The 22,098-nt window shown below is 45.6% G+C and overlaps 1 protein-coding gene across 1 annotated transcript in view; it reads left to right on the top strand.

The window, feature by feature from the left end:
- Positions 1-22,098, top strand: part of PPM1H (protein phosphatase, Mg2+/Mn2+ dependent 1H) — a 252,010-nt gene that overhangs the window by 204,912 nt on the left and 25,000 nt on the right. The window contains exons 7-8 of the mRNA XM_090273548.1: positions 13,298-13,361; positions 16,993-17,100. Coding sequence (XP_090129674.1) covers positions 13,298-13,361; positions 16,993-17,100 — 172 coding nt within the window. The remainder of the gene's footprint in view (positions 1-13,297; positions 13,362-16,992; positions 17,101-22,098) is intronic.

Below are 22,098 nucleotides of genomic sequence, written 5' to 3'. Positions count from 1 at the left end.
TACTAATGAGGGGATTTCCTCAAGGATAACCGCAATGTCAGGAAGCAGAACTGGGAGCCGATTTTGGAAAATGTTTTCCTGGAGAGATAGCCAGAGGGTACCCCCCTTCATTCTCATCACAGCCAGCTACCTTGCACCTACCAGCTCTCTTCAGTTGTATCACCAAATATTAATCACACTCTTAGAATTCATGCATACTATTTGTGCCTGAATCTAGACCATTGCACTATATTAGCACTGCACATCAACTTGTGTAATAGCTCAGGGCCCACAGACTTCAATTAGTTTAAATGACACTCCAGGGACCAAAAGGAGAAAACAAGGTAGCATATGTTGGTTGAGCCTTGGCCTCATACGGAAATTTCCCCAGGAATCATGTAATCAAGATTGACAACAACTAGCTTATCAATCCAGGGACCTAGTGAATCAAAATAAGACCCCATCACCCAAAGGGTAGATTTGCAAATAAATAAAGCCTGTTATACAATGGTGAGCTTATTGCAGAGACAATATAAAGGATACTTCTAAACCCTCAAATGACCTGCTGTGAAAGGCACACTGTCGGCCTTTTCCAGCTCACCCTCGGGCCCTAAGGACTGTCTTGTCATCCTTCCTCCACAACTCGACATGAGCTTGACGTGATTAAACTTGACTCAGATTCATCCTTCCTGACCATTTAGTCTCATTTTCCCAGAATATTAAGATTTTATACAAAGAGATACAAGATGGTTGTGGACTAGGTGTATGTTACGTTCATCTGCTCCCAGGACAAACTGAAATTATAACTAAAACATAGAACAGTCAGCCCGATTAAGCAACTGAAGGCTATCTGAATAGAAGTTTTGTTACCAAGGATTTACAGAATAGGCCACATTGAGACTGGTAGGAAGGGCAGAGATGCAAAAAGCGCTGACCTTGCTCCTACAGGCAGCAGTGAGGTTCCAGAGAGATATCTCAGTTGTGGGGGGTTCCCCCTGGCAAGTGTGGAGGTCTAATCCCAAAGCTGGCCTCCCTAACCCAGAGCACCAGAGCTGGGAAGAGGCACCCACATAGTACCTGGCTGTGAAAATCAGCGGGGATTCTGTCCACCAGGGAGAGACAGGGGTCTGCTAGAGACACAGGCACCCCCTTAAAGGACCAATGCACGAAATCTCATTCACAGACACTCACTCTGTGCTCTGGCAGACGGAGGGCAGAGCGTACTGATGTCATCTGAGGAGAGACTGGGGTTTATGGCTCTGGGAAGAGGGCTGAGGGGACAGCTGCCAGGATTCCTGTGCTGAGTCACTTTCCCGCACCACAGACAACATCTTTCTTGGGTGGGGCACTCTCCTCCAAGAAAACAATCTAATTTAAAAATGGACAAAGGCCCTAAATAGACAGATCTCCAAAGAGGACATACAGATGGCCAATAGACATATGAAAAGATGTTCAGTATCACTAATCATCAGAGAAATACAAATTAAAACCACAGTGAGATAGCCATAACATCAATAAATTAATAAACAACAAGTGTTGGTGAGGATGTGGAGAAAAGAGAACCCTTGGGCACTGTTGTTGGGAATGCAGACTGGTGCAGCCACCTTGGAAAACAGTATGGAGATAACTAAAAAAATTAAAAATGGGACTGCCTTTTGACCCAGCAATCCCACTTCTGGGAATATATCCCAAGAAACCGGAGACACTGATTCCAAAAAATATGCACCCCTGTGTTTATTGCAGCATTATTTACAGTAGCCAAGCAGCCCAAGTGCCCATCAGTACATAAATGGATAAAAAAGCTGTGATACATTTACATAATAGAATACTGCTCAGCCATCAGAAAGAAGAAAGTCTTACCTTTTGCAACAGCATGGATGGACCTGTAGAGTATTATGCTCAGTGAAATAAGCCAGGCAGAGAAAGAGAACTACCATATGATTTCACTTACATGTGGAATCTCACGAACAAAATAAACTAACAAACAAGATAGAAACAGACTCATAGATACAGAAAACTGACAGGTGTTAGAGGGGACAGGTGTTGGGTGGCTGGGTAAAAAAGGCGAAGGATTAAAGGAAAAAAAACCTTATAAACACAGACAATGTATGGTGATTACCAGAGGGATATAGGGTGATAAATGGTGATGGAAGGAGACTTGACTTGGAATGGTGAACATACAATATAATATACAGATGATGTAGTATAGAATTGTACACCTGAATGTTATGTAATTTTATTAACTAATGTCACCCCAATAAATTCAATTAAAAGTTTTATAAAATATTTGATCCAGAGACAAATTTAAGAAATTTCTGGAAATTTCTTGATTGTGAATCTTTGAAGCCAGGAGAAAAAGGGCCTCTTAATGAAGATGTTAAAAAAAATAATAAGGTGCCCTAGCTGATGTGGTTCATTGGGTTGAGTACTGGCCTGCAAACCAAAAGGTCACCGGTTCAATCCCAGTCAGGGCACATGCCTGGGTTGTGGGCCAGGTCCTTGATTGAGGGCATGAGAGAGGTAACCTATGGATGTTTCTCCCCCCTTCTTTCTCCTTCCCTTCCCCTCTCTCTTAAATAAAATAAAATTTAAAAAAAAAAGGTAAGACCTAATAAAATACCAAAATCTTCTAGTGTTGCCTTAAAGGAATTTTGTGTGCATGGATATTCACGCAGTGAGGAGGAAGAAAGGGCCGCCAGCTGCCGGGCCACCTCAAGGAGCAGGAAACAGCCTCCATTTACTGAGCTCTGTGGCTAGTCTTTGTGTTTGATTCCTTTGGAAATACAGCTGGCTGCCTGGGAAAAGGAAGCAGGAGTGGATTGCCAATCCTGTGTTGTTTTTTCCAGGAAGATCTGGGGAGGGTGGGTATGGAGAGAGGAGAGTCGGGAGATCGCCTCTCTGGATTCCATGAATTGCTCAGTTGGGGTCTTGCCAAGCTCGTAAAAGCCAGGAATGGCATTTGGGCTACACGTACCATGTCTGTCCTGACCAGCCAGGTCTGGGTTGTGTTTCCTCCCTGGCCTCCTGGGATTCAAGCTTCTGCTGAGATTTGGTTGTAGGAAGGCAGAAGTTGGGACTGGAGACCTAGACATTTCTGCCTCCCCTCCCCCACCCCCCACCTCACCCCCGCCCCTCCATTGGAACCTGCTCAGCCACAATGAAATGTGCCTCTGTCTGGCTGGGACTTGGTTACTGCTGTGAGCAAAATCGGACAAGTGTTTAATCTCCAGAATATTTAAATAACTTATATGACTCAACACCAGGAAGACAATCCAATTAAAAAATGGGCAAGGACCTAAACAGACACTTCTCCAAGGAGGACATACAGAGGGCCCATAGGCATATGAAAAGATGCTCAACATCATTAGCCATCAGAGAGGTGCAAATTAAAACCACAATGAGATATCACCTCACTCCAGTCAGAATGGCCATCATCAACAAATCAACAAACAAGTGCTGGCGAGGATGTGGAGAAAAGGGAACCCTACTGCACTGTTGGTGGGAATGCAGACTGGTGCAGCCACTGTGGAAAACAGTATGGAATTTACTCAAAAAAATTAAAAATGGAAATACCTTTTTACCCAGTGATTCCACTGCTGAGAATATACCGAAACACCAATTCAGAAGAACCTATGCACCCCAATGTTCATAGCAGCACAATTTACCATATCCAAGTGCTGGGAACAGCCTAAGTGCCCATCTGTAGATGAGTGGATCAAAAAACTGTGGTACATTTACACAATGGAATGCTACTCAGCAGAAGTTAAGAAGGAACTGCTGCCTTTTGTGACAGCATGGAAGGAACTGGAGTCTGTCATGCTAAGTGAAATAGGCCCGTCGGTGAAAGACAAATACCATATGATTTCACTTATAAAAGGAACATAATGAACAAAATAGAACCACAGTCATGGAAACATGGAGCAGATTAAAAGTGACCAGAGGGGAGTTGAGGGGATAATGATGGAGAGAAGGGAAAGAACTAGTCAAAGGACATGTGTGCATGACCCGTGGACATGGACAACAGGGTGGGGATTGGCTGTGGGAGTGGGGTGTGGGATGGGCAGAGGAAGGCAAAGAGGGAAAAGTTGAGGCAACTGTAATGGCATAACATAAAAAAAGAGAGAGACTTCCTGTGGCTTTTACCGCCCTCCTAGAGGGGCTTGAGCTTCTAGCTGAGGGGGAAAATTCTCCTTTTCTGACTATTACAGACAAACCCACAAGGACTTCATTGAGATTATTAGCTCTGAGATATCCTTCAAAGACTCTTGAGTCTTCATCTTAGAACACAACCATGGACTTTTCTGGATAAGTTGCACAGGTGCTGTTCTACATGCTGATAATCTTCAGCAACAGTAAAAAGAAGTATGAGTTGGGATGTCTTGGGAGCTCAGCAAGAGGCAGTTTTGCTGTGGGGATGTGCTGTCTTCCTGCTAATGGTCACCAGTTATGTGTGCTCCGCATCTGCAGTGAAGAAAGATGGAGGCCCCTCGGCCCTTCACAGCCACAACTTACCGTTAAAAAGCACCTTCCCCTTCACAAAGGACTTTCCCAGACTCATTTGCCTTTAATCCTTGCAACCTTCTGTGAAGAAGGCAGCCAAGAAGCAAAGTCAGTGAGCTTGAGGGACTTTCCCAAGTTCACAAAGCTGGTTCATGTGAGGACTGAGATGTGACCTCAGAACCTCCAACTCCAGCCTGGTGCTCTTTAATGTGCCACAGGAGGCCCGCCAGGAGGGAGGAGGGACTCCAGGAAGAAGGCTTCCCAGGGGAGGAGAGGCATCCAAGGCCACGTGGAGAGTTGAGCAAGTGGAAGAATGTGACTCACGGGTGCATGTCGCTGGAGTCACATGGGTGGATTGACAAGATCAGGCAGTCCCTGAAGGAAGAAGTCCCTTACTGCCCCAGAAAGGGTCACGTTCTTCTTAAATGACTTTGAAGTATTGTTGAGGAAATTAAGACTTAGGGAAGCAAGTGGTATTTCTGTCCTTTTCTAGTAAAGGTCATGACGTAGAAGAGAAGGGGGACTGTGGGAAGTGGTCTGTGTGGATAACGTCAAAGCGTGAACTTTGAGTTCCCGGCCTGCGGGTTAGGACGTCAGAGTGGGGGCTGTGACTGGGAGTGGAGGAACCCGGCAAAGACAGGAAGAAATTTCTTAAGTGGAAGACTTGCCTTCTCAAGAACGCTTTAATAACCAGAGTTAGCATGGAAGAAGGGACCTCCTGCAACAAAAACTACCATTCTGGAATTAATCAGGAAAAAGTAATAGGCAAGAGGATCACAACTGCTGTTTTTTAAATAACTTGATGACACTCTACTAATATATACTGGGTGGGGCAAAAGGAGGTTTATAGTTGTGAGTATGCAACACAGAGTTTATTCTTGTATTATTATTTATTGTATTTCCGTACAAAGAACTGTAAACCTACCTTTGCCTCACTCTTCATTGGTGATAATAGAGAACCTAAAATTTTAATAGGAAACACAAGGCCAAGGTATCACTGATACAACTCAACCCTGAATTTCTAGCATAGGAAAGCTTATCAATTAGGCAAAGTGAATGGGGACGTGAAGGTATGGTGTATCTTTAGAGGGAAGCTGGTGTATGAAGGAGGAAATGCCAGCCTTCATTCATTCATCCATTTAACTAGTAGCTACTTTGCATCCATAATGTGCACAGTTGTAGAAATGAGGATGTTGGAGTGAATAAGGCAGAGTTCCTGTCTCCAGAAGCTAACATTCAGGGCAGGGGACAGGGGCAGGATTAAATAGATAAATGAATAAACAAGATGCTTTCAGCTTGTGCTGTGTACTTGCCCTGAGGAGCTGAAACAGAGTAGGCAGGGAGCCTACTCCCCGAGCTCTGTGAGTGGTGCCCAGCGGCCAGCTGTAGAGGCACTATGGGAAGAATGGCCCGGCCAGAGGGAAGGACGGGGCTCTGTGATGTGTGAAAGAAACAGCAAGAAAGCTAGTGTTAGGGGTGCGTGGCAGAGTGATAAAAGATGTCAGACTGGACCGGTGTGCAGAGATGAGATCATGGAGGGCCCCATTGCTGGGTTATACTTTAAGATGATGGAAAGCTAATGGAGACATTTAGGCTGAGGAGTGATTCCTGAGGATTAGAAGAGAAAGAAATGGTTGTGGGTGACTTGCTTACAGCCCTCTCGGCCAGGCTGAAAATACAAGCAAAGCTTTTTCTGATAAGATTTACAGAGACAAGATGTGCTCCTCCTGGAGGAGTCCTAAAACTCTTCCTCATCAGAAGGATGAAGGGACCTCCATGTGGCTGCCTGGGGACCTCTCTGGTTCGGGGGTTCAAAGAATGCGTCTGAAGGGCTCCAAGGAGCAGCCAAGGCCAGAGGCAAGGAAAGGATGTGCCTGAGAGTAATCAGTTGTGACCAGCACACCTGACACTTGGAAGGCAGTCAGAGAGAGGAAGAAGGTGCTTTGCTTTTGTTTTGTAAACATATAAAGGGGAAGAAATACGGAGAATAAAGCCACTGCCTGGGCGGGGTAGTATTCATTAATTTGCTCTCTTAGTTGAATGGTTATTGGGCATCCACTGTACATGGGGCACGCTTTTGGTCCCAGTGGTACCACAGGCAGCAAAACAAAAAGCTCTGTCCTCATAGAACTTAAGGGGGAAGGGGTGAACCAGGGGAGTGGTAGAGAAAAGAAACACAATAAAGAAGCAAAATACTTAAAATGTTTGGTGGCGGTAAGTGCCATGGAAAAAAATCAAGTCGAGAAGGGGGATGGGAAATTTGGGGGAGGAGGGTGATTTTAAAGAAGGTTATTTCATTACTTGGCTTTTATTTAGAAAATAAGAGGAAAGCCATTGGAGAGTTAGAGTAGGGTAATGATGTTATCTGACATTTTAAAATAATTACTCGGGTTGCTCTGAGAATAGAGGTAAAGGACAAAACTGAACAGTTTTCAACAGCTTCCCTGCCATCCCCCGTCCTGGCACCATCCGCTCCTGCCCAGATGATCGTAAGACACCTATTAAGGCAACGACAATACTGTTGGCAAGAGAAGAGGTGCCAGCACTGGGTGGTGGCAGTGAAGGTGTTGCAAGCAGCCAGCCCTGGGTCTGTGTGGAAGGTAGAGATGGCAGTGTTTGGTATAATGTTAATAGACAAAATACTCAGTGCCTCTTTTTTCCTTCTTACACGAGATCAGGAAGTGAGGTGCTCAGGCTGCTAGCAAGAGAAGTATGAAAAAGATTTGCCACAAGGGCAGGCTGGGTCAGGAGCGATACAGCAGGAAGGGAGTAAGAATGGTGGGGCCGAGAGCCATAGCAAGGGAGCCAGAGGGCAAGTGGTTCAGGTGCGAGTCTCGCAGGAGAGGATGTTCTTGGTGCAGTGCCCCCTTGACCAGGGTGGGGACACAAAGCAGGGAAAAGGACCGACAGGCAAGTAGGTGGGTGTTGCCAAGTCAGGATTCCAGCAGCACCATCAAAACATACAAAGTTCCTGAGAATAACATCAAGGGAAAGAGTGGAAAAGCAGCCCCTGAACCTAAGCTGAAGTCATCAGGGAGGGTGGGAGAATACCCTGAAAGGGGAGAGGGGGAGCAGAAGGAGGAGCTGATTGAGTGGCAGTGAGAGTCAGTCTGGAAGGGCAGGACTGTAGTAGGAGCAATCGGTGCCTCTCTTTCCTTAGAAGTCAGGGGTCTGAAGGAGCAGTGTCCACTGGAAACAGCTGGGCTTCACTCATTGGTCAGGCTCAATTCGTCATCTCCCACTTTGTGATAGGCATTCTAGGCTGGATGATCATGGCAATGGTGTACATGGATGTATTGACTTAGTAAGAAATTTCATGACTTTTTCTTGTAGTATTTTAGACAAGATGGAGAAACACTGTGTGAGTAATAGTTAGGTTGCTTTGTGGATAGCCCAATAGCTATACCCAAAGAGTCTATACCAAAGATAGACCCTGTGTCTATCGGGATCAGTGTTTTCAGCCTTCCCAAACCTTAAATCCCTTCCACCCCCATTTAAACATTAATATCTCATTATCTACCCTCTACTGTTGAATCTACCTTCTGTGCCTTTCTACCAGAAAGGAATACAATTTTTCAAATGCACACACTTTCATATACATGTGTTGGAGAAATGTTTATACATACTTTGTCTGGTTAGCTTGGCCTACAGTAAGGTCTTTTTGTTTGTTTGTTTATTTTATTTTTAGAGAGAGGGGGAAAGGAGAAAGAGAGGGGGAGAAACATCACTGTGTGCTTGCCTCTCACTTGTGCCCCCCACTGGGGACCTGATGTGCAACCTAGTCATGTGCCCTGACTGGGAATCGAACCAGCGATACTTTGCTCGCAGGCCGACGCTCAATCCACTGAGCCACAGCAGCCAGGGCTTTACAGTAAGATCTTTAATGACTTGGTTCTGCTTAGCATTTTTTCCAAATCTTGGAGGAAGACAGCAGAACTACTTAATCAAATTGAGTATAATGTAGCATAGGAGAAGAGCTGATATTTTGGATGTGAGGATATGAATTCAGATGTCTCTGGATGGGTTAGAACAATGGATTGAAAGCAGCAAGTTAAAATTAATAAAGGCAATGGAGTTTTCCATTCAAAGTAAAATACGTATTGTATAAGAGTAAACTAGAGGAGATCATGAACCTCTTGAGACGTTTTTCTTATGGACTGACTGGGCTGATGGGGAGTTTTGTTTGGTTGGATTGTTTGTTTTCACTCATCATTTCAATGACCCTAAACCACACAGACATGTGTACATGCATATGATGAAAATATAAGCTTCAGTAATTTTAAAAAGAACAAGGTCTGTACCAAAGAAGTAATCATTTCATTCTTATGTGGACCACATCTCAAGTGTTTTCGGTTCTTAGTGTCATTCTCTGAGGACGATGACAAACTAGAAAGCCCCAGACAGCCCCTGCCACAGCATTTGGTGCTCAGTTTTAAAGATGTGAATGGATGGTAACTTTGAGTGGTTAGGGATGGTGCCCCAAGGGCTGTGAAGGACAGTTGAAGGAAGTAGGAAAGAGGAACTTTGAGATAGCTCTCATCAAATATTTGCAGAGCTCTCAAGTAGAAGACAGACTAGATTTATTTCATATTTTTCCAGAAGATGAACCAAAGACTACAATGGGCAGCTGTTTGGGTCAGTGGAGTGGACTGGTGGTAGATACTATCAAGGTCCTAGGACAATGACTATAACAGTCTATTTGATGACAGAGGCCAGTGACCAATACAAGGTGGATGGTAGGAAAACTTCCTGTATTTGGGGTACAGCCAACTTAGTGGTCTGTCAGTCTGTTCCAGTGATTTTCCTTCCGGTGGGTCCAAGACGGCTGGTGCCTTGCTTTTGCAGCTTTGCAGAATCTACATTGCAAGGGCAACTATTGCTTTAAAAACAGTGTTTAGTGGAATCTTCTGAGGACTTCCTTGAGTTAGAGAAAGTCCCTTTAATTTGGCCCTTTTTAAGCCTTGCATTTTTCTCATCTCATCTTTTTGTCAAGTTGGCCTCATAAATATTCATAGAGGAATTGACCCAAAATAAGAATTATTCTAAAAATCTTCCCTAGGCCTTTCAGCTGTGCTTCAAGTCATTATTTGAATATGATCTCTGACTGGTTATATTATTGTGGAACTAGTGAGTAATCTATTTTGGAGTTATTTTTTAAAATTTAATCAGGACTTCAGAAATCGTAGGATCTGACGTGAAATAAGAAACACTTTCTATCAAGCGCCAGGCGCAAGTACGTACTGTACATGACTCGGCGGAGCTCCCGAGCCCCCAGCCTCTCACCTCCCAAGCCGAGAAGGATGGAAGCCAAGCTGAATTGGAAACATAGATTAGATTGAAGCCCACAGCCCAGACATGGGCTGGGATGAAATAGGAACAGCAGGTGGGCCTTTCAGCAGGTGGGCAGAGACTAGGGTGGCCCCTCAAACTGTGAGAACAGACCTGAGGAGCCCTGCTGTCTCCGGGAGAGGGCTCCGTCCGACTCTGTGGCCTGGGACGCAGTGGCACCCCTGACTTTTCTCTCTGCTTTTCCTGGTAGACTGTGTAATACAACAGCTGCTGGTTTTGTCCACACACGGCCACCGTTTGTTGTTTGGGCTCAAACAGAAAACTCCCCTTCCTCTTTTGCCAAAAGTGCTCCTTCATCAGATGCCTGCTTTTCACTCACTGAGAGGTGGACCACATGGTCTCCTCGAGCTTCTTCAAGTAGAGTAAGAAGTTCCAGAGCTGAGCCCTGACATCACCTTGGTGTGTTTTCTGGGAAAGTCTTGAGTTTCACTTTTAGGCCACTAACATGGTGTGTGATCTTGGGAGAGTAACTTACGCTCTCTGAGCTTCAGTACCCTCCTCAAAATCAGGGTCTTTGAGCAATTTTAGGCGTGTAAGCAAGCACAGAGCCCGGTGTTTGGCGTATAAGAGGTTTTCAGTAAATCTTAGCTGCTGTCATTATTGTTAGCTGGCATTAATTTAACAGACTTTAATCAAGTTACCAGTTTTAATACTGGTGTGCCAGTGTTTCATTCTTTATTATTCAGAACTTGAACTGGGGAGGGAAGCCCAGCTACCTTTATGATGAACTGTGCTCAGGACCCCGAGAGATTAAGAGGGAGAAGGGTTGTACTTTCTCTCTTTATATGTAGTTATTCACCCTTGTCACTTGTGGGGGAGGGGAGGGGAGAGGACTCACTTTTGATTGAAAACCAACACTGGCAGGAACAGAATAATGCTTCCTTATCCAGAGTTGTCTTTTCTGTTTTTAGTTTTATTTATTTATTTTTGTTCTTGAAGATTAAGAAACAGAAGCTAAAATATGATACTATAATTTACAATTGTCTTGATCCTGTGGGTGACAATTTCAAGATGAACGTCTGTCTGTTAGAGCTTTGGTTAGCACAGACTTTATGCTCCCGAAATTCTCTGCCCTGGGAGAATTCGATTACCTGGGCTTGTGGTACAGTCAGAGAACTGTTTTCCTGCTGCCTTTTTCAAGCCTGTAAAAGAGTGCTCTTAGCCTATCTCTGCTGAGCTCTAAGTAGTTTCCAGTCATTGGTTCTCAAGCTGCTGCCTCCTGCCTCCCACCGAGGTCTGACTCCTGCGCCTGGGTCTCCAGGCCCCGCCCCTCTCTCGGCGCTGTCCTCTCTGTCTGAGCCTGTCTGTCTCTCTGGGCCTGTCTTCTCTCCACGCTTCCTCTCCATGGTCCCCAAGTCCTGCTTCCGCTCATGTCACAGCCTCTCTCAGGCCGTTCGCCTCCTCTCCCCGACTTATATAGTCTGTCACCTTTAGGGTCCAGTTGACAGAAGGCTATCTCTCAACTGTATTTGAATGTTAGCTAATGGCAGGAGTAATTCTCAACCTTGACTGCACATGGGAATCACCTGGAAAGCCTAAAAAAATTCCTGGTGCTTGGGTCCCATCCCCAGAGGTTCACATTTCATTGCTTTGCAGTGTGACCTGGCCATCAGGCTGTTTTAAAGCCTTCCCAATTGATTGACTATGCAGCCAATGTTGAGAAGCACTCCTCTCCAAACTCATTCAACCCCCAAGCTGAGTCTGTGTTCTAATAATAGCTCTATTTGTTACCCGTGACTTGAATACTACAGTGTTTTAAATAGTTTGTATGTATATGAAAAGACTTAAGGAGCTATTTCCATTTGTGTAAATTCAGTAGATTTAGGGGCGAGAGGTTCTATTTTTGACAGCCCAATTCTAGAGCACCTCTGGGCTCATTGGCGGCGGGAGCAGCATGGGGCAGGCACTGGGCTAAATACTTCTTAAGCTTGTCACATTCGTTAGCCCACCAGGGATCCCTGGGTTTTGTCCTCTCTGATTAATGAGGATCCTGAGGTCCAGAGAGGCTCATCTACCTGCCCAGAAAGCAATGCTAAACTTGAGCCCACTCTGCCCCCTGGGAAGGAACAATTTAACAACGTCTTGGAAAATAGGGATGTACCTGCTTCAGGTTTGAGGTTGAACTCTTTTGAAATTTGGTTGCATTCTTTTGCATATCAAGAGTTTCCATAAATTTTATTTCAGCTTCATTTCCAAATTGCCCAGATATATCCGGGACTGGGAGGCCATTTCTCAGTTTAGTTTTTTCATGCTCTCAGAAGACATCATTTTAGAAAAGCATCTTGCTTCTAGAACCTAATCTAGTAGAACCCACCCCAGCTTTTACTTCGTCTTCCTAATACTTCTCTGAGGTGGTGAATAGGCAGTACCATCCCCATTTTGAAGAAAAGGGAACTGGTGTGCCAAATATTAATTATCTACTAAATATTAGTAAAAATAGCTACCACAAACTAAGTGTACTAAGCTATTGACATCCTATGTGATTATCTTCATTTTCTAGATGAGGAAACCAAGACCAAGGTAGAGCTACTTGCCCAGGGTGCAGCTAGTAATTGGGTGCCATGTTTGCTTGCTTAAAAAAATTTTTTTTAATCCTCACCTGAGGATGTGTTTATTAATACTTTTTTAGAGTGAGAGGAAAGGGGAGAGAAAGAGAGAGAAACATCAATAGCTTGCCTTCCGTATGCGCCCCAACTGGGGACCGAGCCTTTTAGTGTACGGGACAACGCTCCAACCAACTGAGGCACCCAGCCAGAGCTGCTTGCTTGTTTTTTAAATTCCTTATGAGCAAAATTGCAAGACACGGCTTCATTAGCTGTCCCGCCTTGGCCGAGCCAGCCTCCACTGTGTGTGCAGTGGCATCTGCACAACCATGTCAGGAATAAACCACCGAAGCATAAACCGAATTTTCTTTCTGTGTGTCAGATGGCCATTGAATAGCTATTGTGAAACACAGAATTTCCTGCCAACCTTGAATATCATACTGAGGTCAAACAGGCTCTAAATATTCCTTCTCCAACCATCCCAATACAAGGCTGCTTTGGTGTAAACAACCCTTGAAGGTGAGAACTGGCTCTTGGAGCATTTTCATACTCCATCCATCTCTGCTGTTTCTCACTGTTTCGGATTCATGACAAGGACCCTGTCCCTGCCACTGGGGCACTTCATTATTGCACAGGCACTAAATGCTCAGGACAGAAACCCTTCTACCTGTCTTGCTCATTATGAATATACCAACTTATTTTTTCCCTTTTCAAGCATATAAAGCTTTGTTATTTTCTGGTTTGTTAAAATATGTACACACAGATGCACATAATTCTATAGGGAGAATAACTCAACAGAGAAAGAGATCTGCCGTGCGGTGAGCGGATGGAGTCTCAGGGAAAAGAGGACGCCTAGCAGCTGGTGTCAGGGCAGGGTCACTGACTGAGTGCAAACCTTTTTAAAAATGTTGTTTATCCCCCTACAGGGCATACAAAACCATTGAGGATGATGACTTGAAGTTTCCCCTTATTTACGGAGAAGGCAAGAAGGTAGGCATGTTCGCTTCCCCCAGACTGAGGACAAGGTCATCTCTGCATAGCCCATGGCAATCTGTGCGTCCCTCTCAGCAGCTCCTGATTTTACAGGCTTAACAGCTTGAAAGAATATCCCCTCCGTCATCCCTCAGGCCTCTTGTCTTGAGGGTCCAAGGAGTGGCAGGGTTGGGGAGAGATGCAGCAAGCTCAAGGGACAAAAGCCAGTTTTAGAAAATAACATTGCCCTTCTCAGCCCATTTGCATGACGTTTTACAGTGTGTGAACACAACCACGTTCACATACATCATCTTACTGTGTACCTGATAACACGCCACAGGGCTGGCAGTGCTGGCTTTATTCTGTCCATTTGGTAGACAGCTGGGACTCAGGTTAAAACCACTCAGGCCCAGTCCCCCAACCAGCAGGGGGTGGTCCCAGGATGTGGAGCCATGGTCCTCTGCCTTCTTCTCCGGCTCTCACACTCCACCGTGGAAGTTCAGACCCTGCAGCCTGCTTCTCCACGTGCCCCACGAAGGGGCTGCAGGCTTCATGGTGACTGAGCTATAGGATCACTGGGCCCCGAGCCCAGGCAGACGGCACCAACCCTGCACTCCCAGCGCCCAGGGCCCCAGTCAGCATCCCACACTGAGCAGCAGGCACATTGCTGAGGTGAAGCAAGGCTGTCAGCCTTAAAGTGGGCTGTGAGCAGGCACTGGGGGAGGTGGCAGTCCTGGAGCGGAGATGAGGAAGCTTTGAAGCTGTGTCCCGATGAGAACAAACACCTTCTGAATCATGGCGTTCTTCCTGCAGACACAGATACATTTCAACTAGGTGCTGAGAGTTCCAATTAGAAGTGAAAAATGGGGGCACATTAAGAAGAATGTTCAAATGAACTTTTTTTCAGCATTTGATAATTTTTAGCAAGAGGAAATGACTCATGAGAAAACTGAAGGATGCCTTCCTGAACAGAACTTGAGTGTGTGTGTATGTGTGCGCGCGCGCGCGCGCGCGCGTCGCGTGCACACACATCTGAGAGAGAGGGGAGGGGAGGTTGGTTTGGGAGCTTGGTGTAGCCAGGCAGTGATTTCATTGGAAGGGAAATGAAACATGACCATCTGATCCATGCGGGGATCACTTTTCAAAGGAACTTGCCCCTTTCCTGGCGATGGGACGGCTTCTGCCTCACTGTCCATGGCTGAGAATCATGACAAGCAATGACTCTGTTCCTGATAGAATGGTTTGAGCCTCTCAGTACAGTGGGTGCCATTCATGTGAATCTCTCAGCCCTGTGACCTCCACCTGCACCTAGAGTTCTTTGTGGCTGAGAGTCTCAGTATCACCCTTTTGTACCCAGTGAGTTCCAGGGAGTTGCATGTATCCCTAGTACCTGTCTAGCCTGGTACCTGACAGGCCTTCAACAAATGCATGAGTATTAAATAAGCTATTCAATCATGTTCAATAGACTCTCCTTCATACAACAGGAAAATGGACAAATGTGTTCTTTGAAGGTGATCAACAGTAAGATTTAAAGGAGCAGGGTTTTCCCAGTTAGGCAAAAAGTTCAATTTACCAAGACGTCGTCATGCTCCTCAGGCATTTCAGTTCCTTAGGGCTGGACAGTTCTGTGAATGCAGCTGGCACATTCTGTCATTGGAGCTGCTGGTCTGTTTATGAGCCACTGTGGCTCTCTCTGGTCCCCTTTAGGCTTGTCCCACACCAAAGTGACACGCCGCCCTGTTTGAGGACTCCATGGCGTCTTGAAACATCCATACGACTGCAGCGCAGCAGTTCTGTCTAGATCCTTCACAGGCTTTCTCTCCTCCCAGAAGCTTCAGAGTATTTGTACTTGTGCAGCCATTAATTTTCATGTGTCTGCCAGTGCTTTTAAGGACGTGGGCGACACATATACTTTGCAAACAAATTCGGTAACCAGCAGAAACATGAAATTGAATGAAATTGGTTCTTCCAGCCAGAGCAGGTGTCACTGCAAGGAGGAGAGTGGGGACTTAGAGTTCCCACACTTGGAGTTGAACGCTTCTCAGCTAGAAGGGAGCCGGTGCAGCCTTCCAGCACGGCAGAGGCTCTGCAGCCCTCCAGACCAGAGGTCTCCAGGCTTCCCACCAGTGTCTGCATTTCGCCCCCTTTGAGATTTGCCTTTAAAAAACACGTCATGGTCTTATTTTCACTTTTAATGTAAACTTGTCCACCTTCTAATCTGAAAGCAGCTCCAAACTCCTGAGCTTTGGGGGGAACTAGGAGGAATATGATTGTAATGTGTTAGGTTGTAATGTTTCTTAGCATGTATGTTATTCTTTTTTTAAGATTTTATTTATTTATTTTAGGGAGAGGGGAAAGGAGTGAGAGAGACATCAATAGGAGAGAGAAACATTGATCAGTTGACTCTTTTTCATGCCCCAACTCAGGACTGAACCTGCAACCCGGGCATGTGCCCTGACTGGGAATCAGACCAGTGGCCTTTCCCTTTGCAGGACGATGCCCAACCAACTGAGCCACCCTGGTCAAGTCTTTATAAGTTATTCTTATTACCCAAGTAATAGAGTGAAGCTTCAAGCTTGGGTTTTTGAACCATGACACTACACCAGATATATTATTGGTGATCCAGGTGTTAGGCCATTGGGCTTCATTACACCCAGAATGACTTTCACTCCATCCTTCTGTGTTCACCTGTTTTGATGCTGCGCATCCTTCTGCATAGACGTTTAGTGCCACCTCAAGAGGACCTCCTCAGCAGAACTTTTCCCTCCTCTGAGCTCACTCAACCCATTGTTTATATTCTTTCAACACTTGGGCATATTTTATATATTGTTATACATGTGCCTCTTCTCTCCCTTACCAAGTTCCTTTATAGTAGGGACAAGTCCACAGACATTTGTCCCCCACAGCATGGTGTCTGCACTTAGTAGGTGCTCACCAAATGTTTGGGTAAATCATATCTGTGGCATCCTGGGAGGTACTATGGCTGACCGTGTAGGCATTAGTATTATAGTCTTGCTTCCTTAAAGCAAGACTGTGGTTACGACAAAGTGACATGTTGTTCCTTTGCACCAGAGGGAATTTTTGGAGACAGGGTAGGTACAGAATCATTAATTGTTTGTTTTCTCCAACCATTAAGTATAATACATGAGCTTTGGAAGGTTAGAAGCTGCTACTGACTTCTTTACATGTTTTACTAGAGCCTATTACAGAACTGACGATATTGCTGGTGTTCAGCAAATACTTTGTACAGTGGGTGTATGACAGACAGATGGACGGATGGATGAATGGATGCTATGGGATTTGGTTAGAACTAATTTTAGTAGCTGGAGACATCACACATGTGTTGGATATAGTTTACTAGACGACCTTCCCTCCTGTCTCTATAAAAGAAAGCTGAAAAGAGACAACAACAACCCATTGAACTTAAGATACTTGGTGGGAAAGCCACTCGTTAGGGACATAAGTGATCTTGATGAGTCCTTCCTTGGAAATAGCTACCCACATACATTAGGAGCAAGGGGCACAGAGAGAGAGGCAAGAGGAGTTGGAAAATTATTGCTTCTCTCTCAGCCCATGAGGCTGCATTGTAATGGGAATCTGTTCTCTGTATGTGTGTGTGTTTCTCATGACCCTCTGCTTTCACTCCTAGGCCCGAGTAATGGCAACTATTGGAGTGACCAGGGGGCTGGGGGACCATGACCTGAAGGTGCATGACTCCAACATCTACATAAAACCATTCCTGTCTTCAGCTCCAGAGGTACCACATGAGGTTTTTGTTTCTATTTTGTATAGTAAAAAATTTCCTTACTTTATTGCTCCCATGACTCACACACCATATCCAGACAGGAGCAGACTTGTGTTTTTCCCATTCCATTCTTGCTTTGTCCTGTTTCATACCCTCATCGCCTTAGTCCTGGTGGCTGCGTAGCCTCCTGGTGACATTCCCAGCGTCCTCAGCCCATCCCACTTATTGCTATCAAGCACATTTTCCTAAACAACTCCTCTGTCCCTGTTTGCTTAGAAGCTTTAAACAACACCTCATGACTTAGAGAATAAATCCCAGACACATTCTCTTGGCATTTAAGGCAAACTGGTCCTTTTTTAAAAAGATTTTCTTTATTTATAGAGAGGGGTATAGAGGGAGAGAAACATAGAAGTGTGATAGAAACATCGATGGGTTGCTTCTCCCATGCCCTCAACTGGGGGCCTGGCCTGCAACCCAGGCATGTGCCCCAACTTGGAATCGAACCAGTGACCTTTTGGTTCACAGGCTGGTGCTCAGTCCACTGAGCCATACCAGCAAGGCTAAACTGGTCTAACTTTTTTATCTGATCTTTGTTCCCCTACTACAGTCAGAAGAAATTTACTATTTCCCACACAAAAGGGGTCCCCAAACCCTGGGCTGGCCTGTTAGGAACCTGGCTGCAAACCAGGCTCACTTGAGCTCCACCTCCTATCCAACCCCCTCCCCGCTAATCTTACAGGAAATTGGTCCCTGGTGCCAAAAAGGTTGGGGACAACTGCTATACATGACCTTCAGTTTCTCATATTTATTTAAACTATTCCTTCTACCTGTAATGCCCTTTCTGCCCATCCCAAACATCAAAATTCTTATTTTTCCTCTAGGGTTTAACTTAATGCTTCTCCTGTGGAGACTTCCCTGATATCCCCCTCCCACAACCAGAAGTAAAGTCTTCACCTAACTCCAGATACACGGAAAGCAGCTGCCTCTTACAGCATTTTTATAGCATATTCATAGCATAGTTGTTGATGTATGTAGTTTCTTCCCTCTTAGAATTTTAATTACCTGGAGAGATGGTATCATTCAGTTGATGTTTGGAGAAGCTTACTGAAGAACAAGTTTGGTTAAAAAATCATTTTTCTTATAATACAGGAAACAACATCAAGCTCTATTTCAGAGTATTTAATTTAGAAAATATTTTGCTTCAAGTTATAGAATAATGCTAGTGTAGGGGTATATTTTTCTCACATAACAAGTAGGCTGTGATTTGGTGGCTGCTAGTGTTGTTACAGCATCTCTGATATGCCAGCACTGGAATACCCTCGTCTGACTTGCACATTGTGGTTGCAAGATGGTGGCAGCAGCTCCAAGCATGACGTGTTCATCCAGGGCAGGAAGGAGAAGGCAGCCTGTCTGTCCCAACAGGTTCACTAGTATCTCTTTGGCCAGAACTGTCACATGATCTCCCCTCGCTGCAGGGAAGCCTCGGAGGGAGAGAGCGTTAACTTCTCCAATTTCTGTAGTAGAATGGAGCGAGGGCGGGGTGAGTCGGGGAGCAGTGGTGTTTGCCTGCGGTGTAACAATTGCTAAAGCAATGCCTTGCATTGGGAGTGCCCAGGATGTTTAGCCATAGCTCTACCTGCATGTTCTTCCCAAGGGTGGGTGCTGTTTGTTTCAGTGAAAGCTTTTTCTGTCGGAGGAAACAGAAACCCACTCAAGCTAACTCAGAAAAAAGGGAATGTTTATGTTGATGATACTGGGAGAGATGTTTATGGTGTCTACAAGAAGAACCCTTGAACAGCCAGGCTTTATGGGAGGGTGGTTCTGGACCCAAGGTGGCCCTGGACAGCTTCAGCAGTGGGAGTTTGTCACATTCATCAGCACGTCCTGCCATTAATGTGACCAGCTGTGTTCTTTATATCTCTGCTACTGGTCAGCCCAGTTTCTCACTCTCCCAATTCCAGGTTACCGGAGAGGAATCTCACTGGCCCAATTCACCTTTGATACTAGGCCACAAGTGACTTTCCCATTTCTAGATTGCCCCTTCAGATTACATATCTCATACTAGATATGTCACCTAGCCCACCCTTGGCAGGGCTGTGAGCAGGGGTAATTTTTTCTTATTGCTGGGGCTGGCACCCAGAATACAGCCAGCCACAGGAGGTTGGGAAGCCACCGCGAAGGAGAGCTCTAGTAATTATCAGACACGGAAGACACACGGATTCCCTGAAATCACCTAGGATTTCAGGTGAAGTTATAGCTTGGTAAAAATAATAATTATCACTTGTCAAGAGCTTGCAAATATCTCCCTTTTAGCCCTCATAGTAATTCTGCATGATGAAGGCCATTACTACATAAAAGTGTCTAAGGTCCTCCAGAAGCTGGGCATCCCTAGTCCCTCAGTTCTGGCCCACATCAGGGTCCATGTATTACTGCTGAAACTATTCCTGGCCAGAGAAAAACAGTAAATACTAGACTCATGGCCTTCTATATTTGGCCCCTTGGGAGAGAGGCATTTATCAGACATACTAACTGGTGCTGTATGCCCAGGCTGGGTAGCTTGGTTGGTTAGAGCATTGTTCCGATACATCAAAGTTGCAGGTTCCATTCCTGGTGAGGACACATATAAGAATCAACCAATAAGTGCATAAATGGTGCCATCACCTTTCTTCTTTCTGAAAGGGACAGATGAAGTGTGACTCATCTTTCTGTGGTGGGGACTGTCTCAGGAAACACCAATTAATCATTTTGCTCCTTAGAGTAAAGTGAAAATTTCCTTCTCACCTCCCCACCGCCCCCCCCCCCACTTGTATATACTCATATGCTCTCTATATAAAGTGAGAAGAGGTTTGGTTTGGTTTGAAGAATGATCTCTATGCAGTTAAATTATAGATCCTCCAATCATTCTGCTACTGTGGATCCCAAGAAGATATGGTAGGTTTAAAATCTGGGCCTGTGTGGATACTCCCTGAGGACCGATGAGATGGCCCAGGTGGTTGATCAGAAACTTTGGGTCACCTGTCTTCCGTGATGCTGGTTTGCAGGAGGTGGGTTGGTTGTTTCCACATTGGTGAGGAATGGGAAGGATTCAAAAGGAAACTGGAAACCTCTGGAAAATTTTAAATGGTCTTAGAGAAGTTTAGAGTTTTTATAATAACAAGTCTGGGTCAGACAACATACTATTTTGTTAAAATATTTGCAGCACCTCATTTAATCCTCAACTCTGTGTAGTATGTATGATTTTTATACCCATTTTACGGAATGAAAAAAGTGATGCCCAGGGAAGCGAAACAACACCCCCAATATTGTATACTTACTAAGCAGCAAGATGGTTCTGGTACCAAGATCTGCATGATTCAGTCAGTATGTGTAGGGAAGAGAAGCCGAGTACAAGGACATTCCTTTGCACAGTGCCGAGGGATCCACTGCGTGCTGGTTCAAGGGGCTCTGAAGAGAGATCTTTGTCTTGGGACCTCAGTGGACAGTTTTTCAGAGAAGTACTGCCGGCCTTAGTTGTATAAAATGATCTGTAGTAGAAAAAGTAATTGGGAAAGACAGTCATGGCCTTTAGTGTGTGCCAACCTAGGCCAGGCAGAATTGCACAAAATAAGATTGTGTACCTATAATTTAGCATAATGGGTATGTAGCATAGATCCCAATATTCTTTTGCACGGGATTAAAATTGTACATTTTAAATGCTTCCAGTTGGAGAGGCCTTAGCCAGATCAAGGAAGCAGGGAGGAACGTTAGAGCGAAGAGGAGGAGCAGCTTGAATTGGCGGCTATGGAGGAATGCAGAAAAAAGTACAGGGGACCTCTCAGCCCCAATCTTGGGATAGAAACTCCTGGTCCCTGGGTGGTAGCGTTCAAGTCCGGCCCCAGAGAAGCAGCTGAGGGTGTCTGTTGGAAGCCCAGGAAGCCAGGTAAATTGATCTAAGCCATCTAATGAAGAATAACTGACTCCCTTCTGGTCTTCATCCCCCCACTCCACCCCACCCCGGCTTTCTAACTGTGACTTCCTAAGAACATTCCTGTGCTGTGCTTCGACTTTGCCAAGCATGGATCTTTATTTCACATTTGGGTTCTAAATTTCAAACACAGCTCAGTCTGGTAGCTTTAATGGTGGGGTGGGGGAGAGGTGATTTAGTTCTAAGAAAAAGAGGCTCAAAAACCTTCTTGGAAATCAGCATTGTTCCCTTCATCATTGTAGCTCCTAATTCGATTTGATGAGTTAAATAAAAATAAATCAAACCCATGTGGATCAAATTTACGTAAAAAAGGCACAGGGGGTTAAAAATTAGAGGAGAGTTTCTAGCCAAACACATTTTCGGTTTTGCTGAACACAAGGCACTGGAAAAACCTCAAGCGTGCCAAACCCGAAGAGCAGCCGCCAGGTTTGCCGAGCCTCCCTCAGATTTCCCGAGGTCCCCGGCAGGGACTTCTGGCCGAGAACTGAATTCCACACGAGGCCCCCACCGACCAAGCATGGGCCCGTGGGTCAAGGGTGGTGAGGCTGCTGACTCTCCCCTTGTCCCAGCACCTTGGTGTCTCTGGGTAACAGCTGGAGTTGCAGCCTCTCCCCAAGGGAAACGGGCCCAGCCACGTCTCCCATCCCCTTGTTCAATGAAGCTCGCCACCATTCACCTTTTTCATACCACCCTAAAAGAACTGAAGCGGAGAAGAAAGGATTTGTGAACTAGAGGCGCTGGAGCCCAGACCCTCCGCGTCTTCTTTCCTTCAGCTCTCCCGGCCAGCCCAGCAAACAGCGAGTCTACCATGCAGAGAGCTTGCCTCGGGCCTGCAGCCCAAACTCCCAGATGCTCTGGGCCCCACGCCCCTCTCTGGCCTGTGACAGGTCCTCCCCAGAGCTAGGATTCCTCTCACTGTTACTCATGCTTTCCGGCCTCCACACAAGACTGTGCTGTTGCCTTTAGCCCCCTTTTGAGCTCTCGGAAGAACGAGGTCTTTTTCCGCATGGGGGTCAGTTTGCAATGCCCCCCGCCCCTCAACTCAG

Source organism: Furipterus horrens, unplaced genomic scaffold (assembly GCF_987537825.1).
Source record: "Furipterus horrens unplaced genomic scaffold, mFurHor1.1.pri manual_scaffold_4, whole genome shotgun sequence".
NCBI classification, from domain to species: Eukaryota; Metazoa; Chordata; class Mammalia; order Chiroptera; family Furipteridae; genus Furipterus; species Furipterus horrens.
The sequence above is the reverse complement of the archived record's forward strand: the minus strand, read 5'-3'. Positions and strand labels throughout refer to the sequence as shown.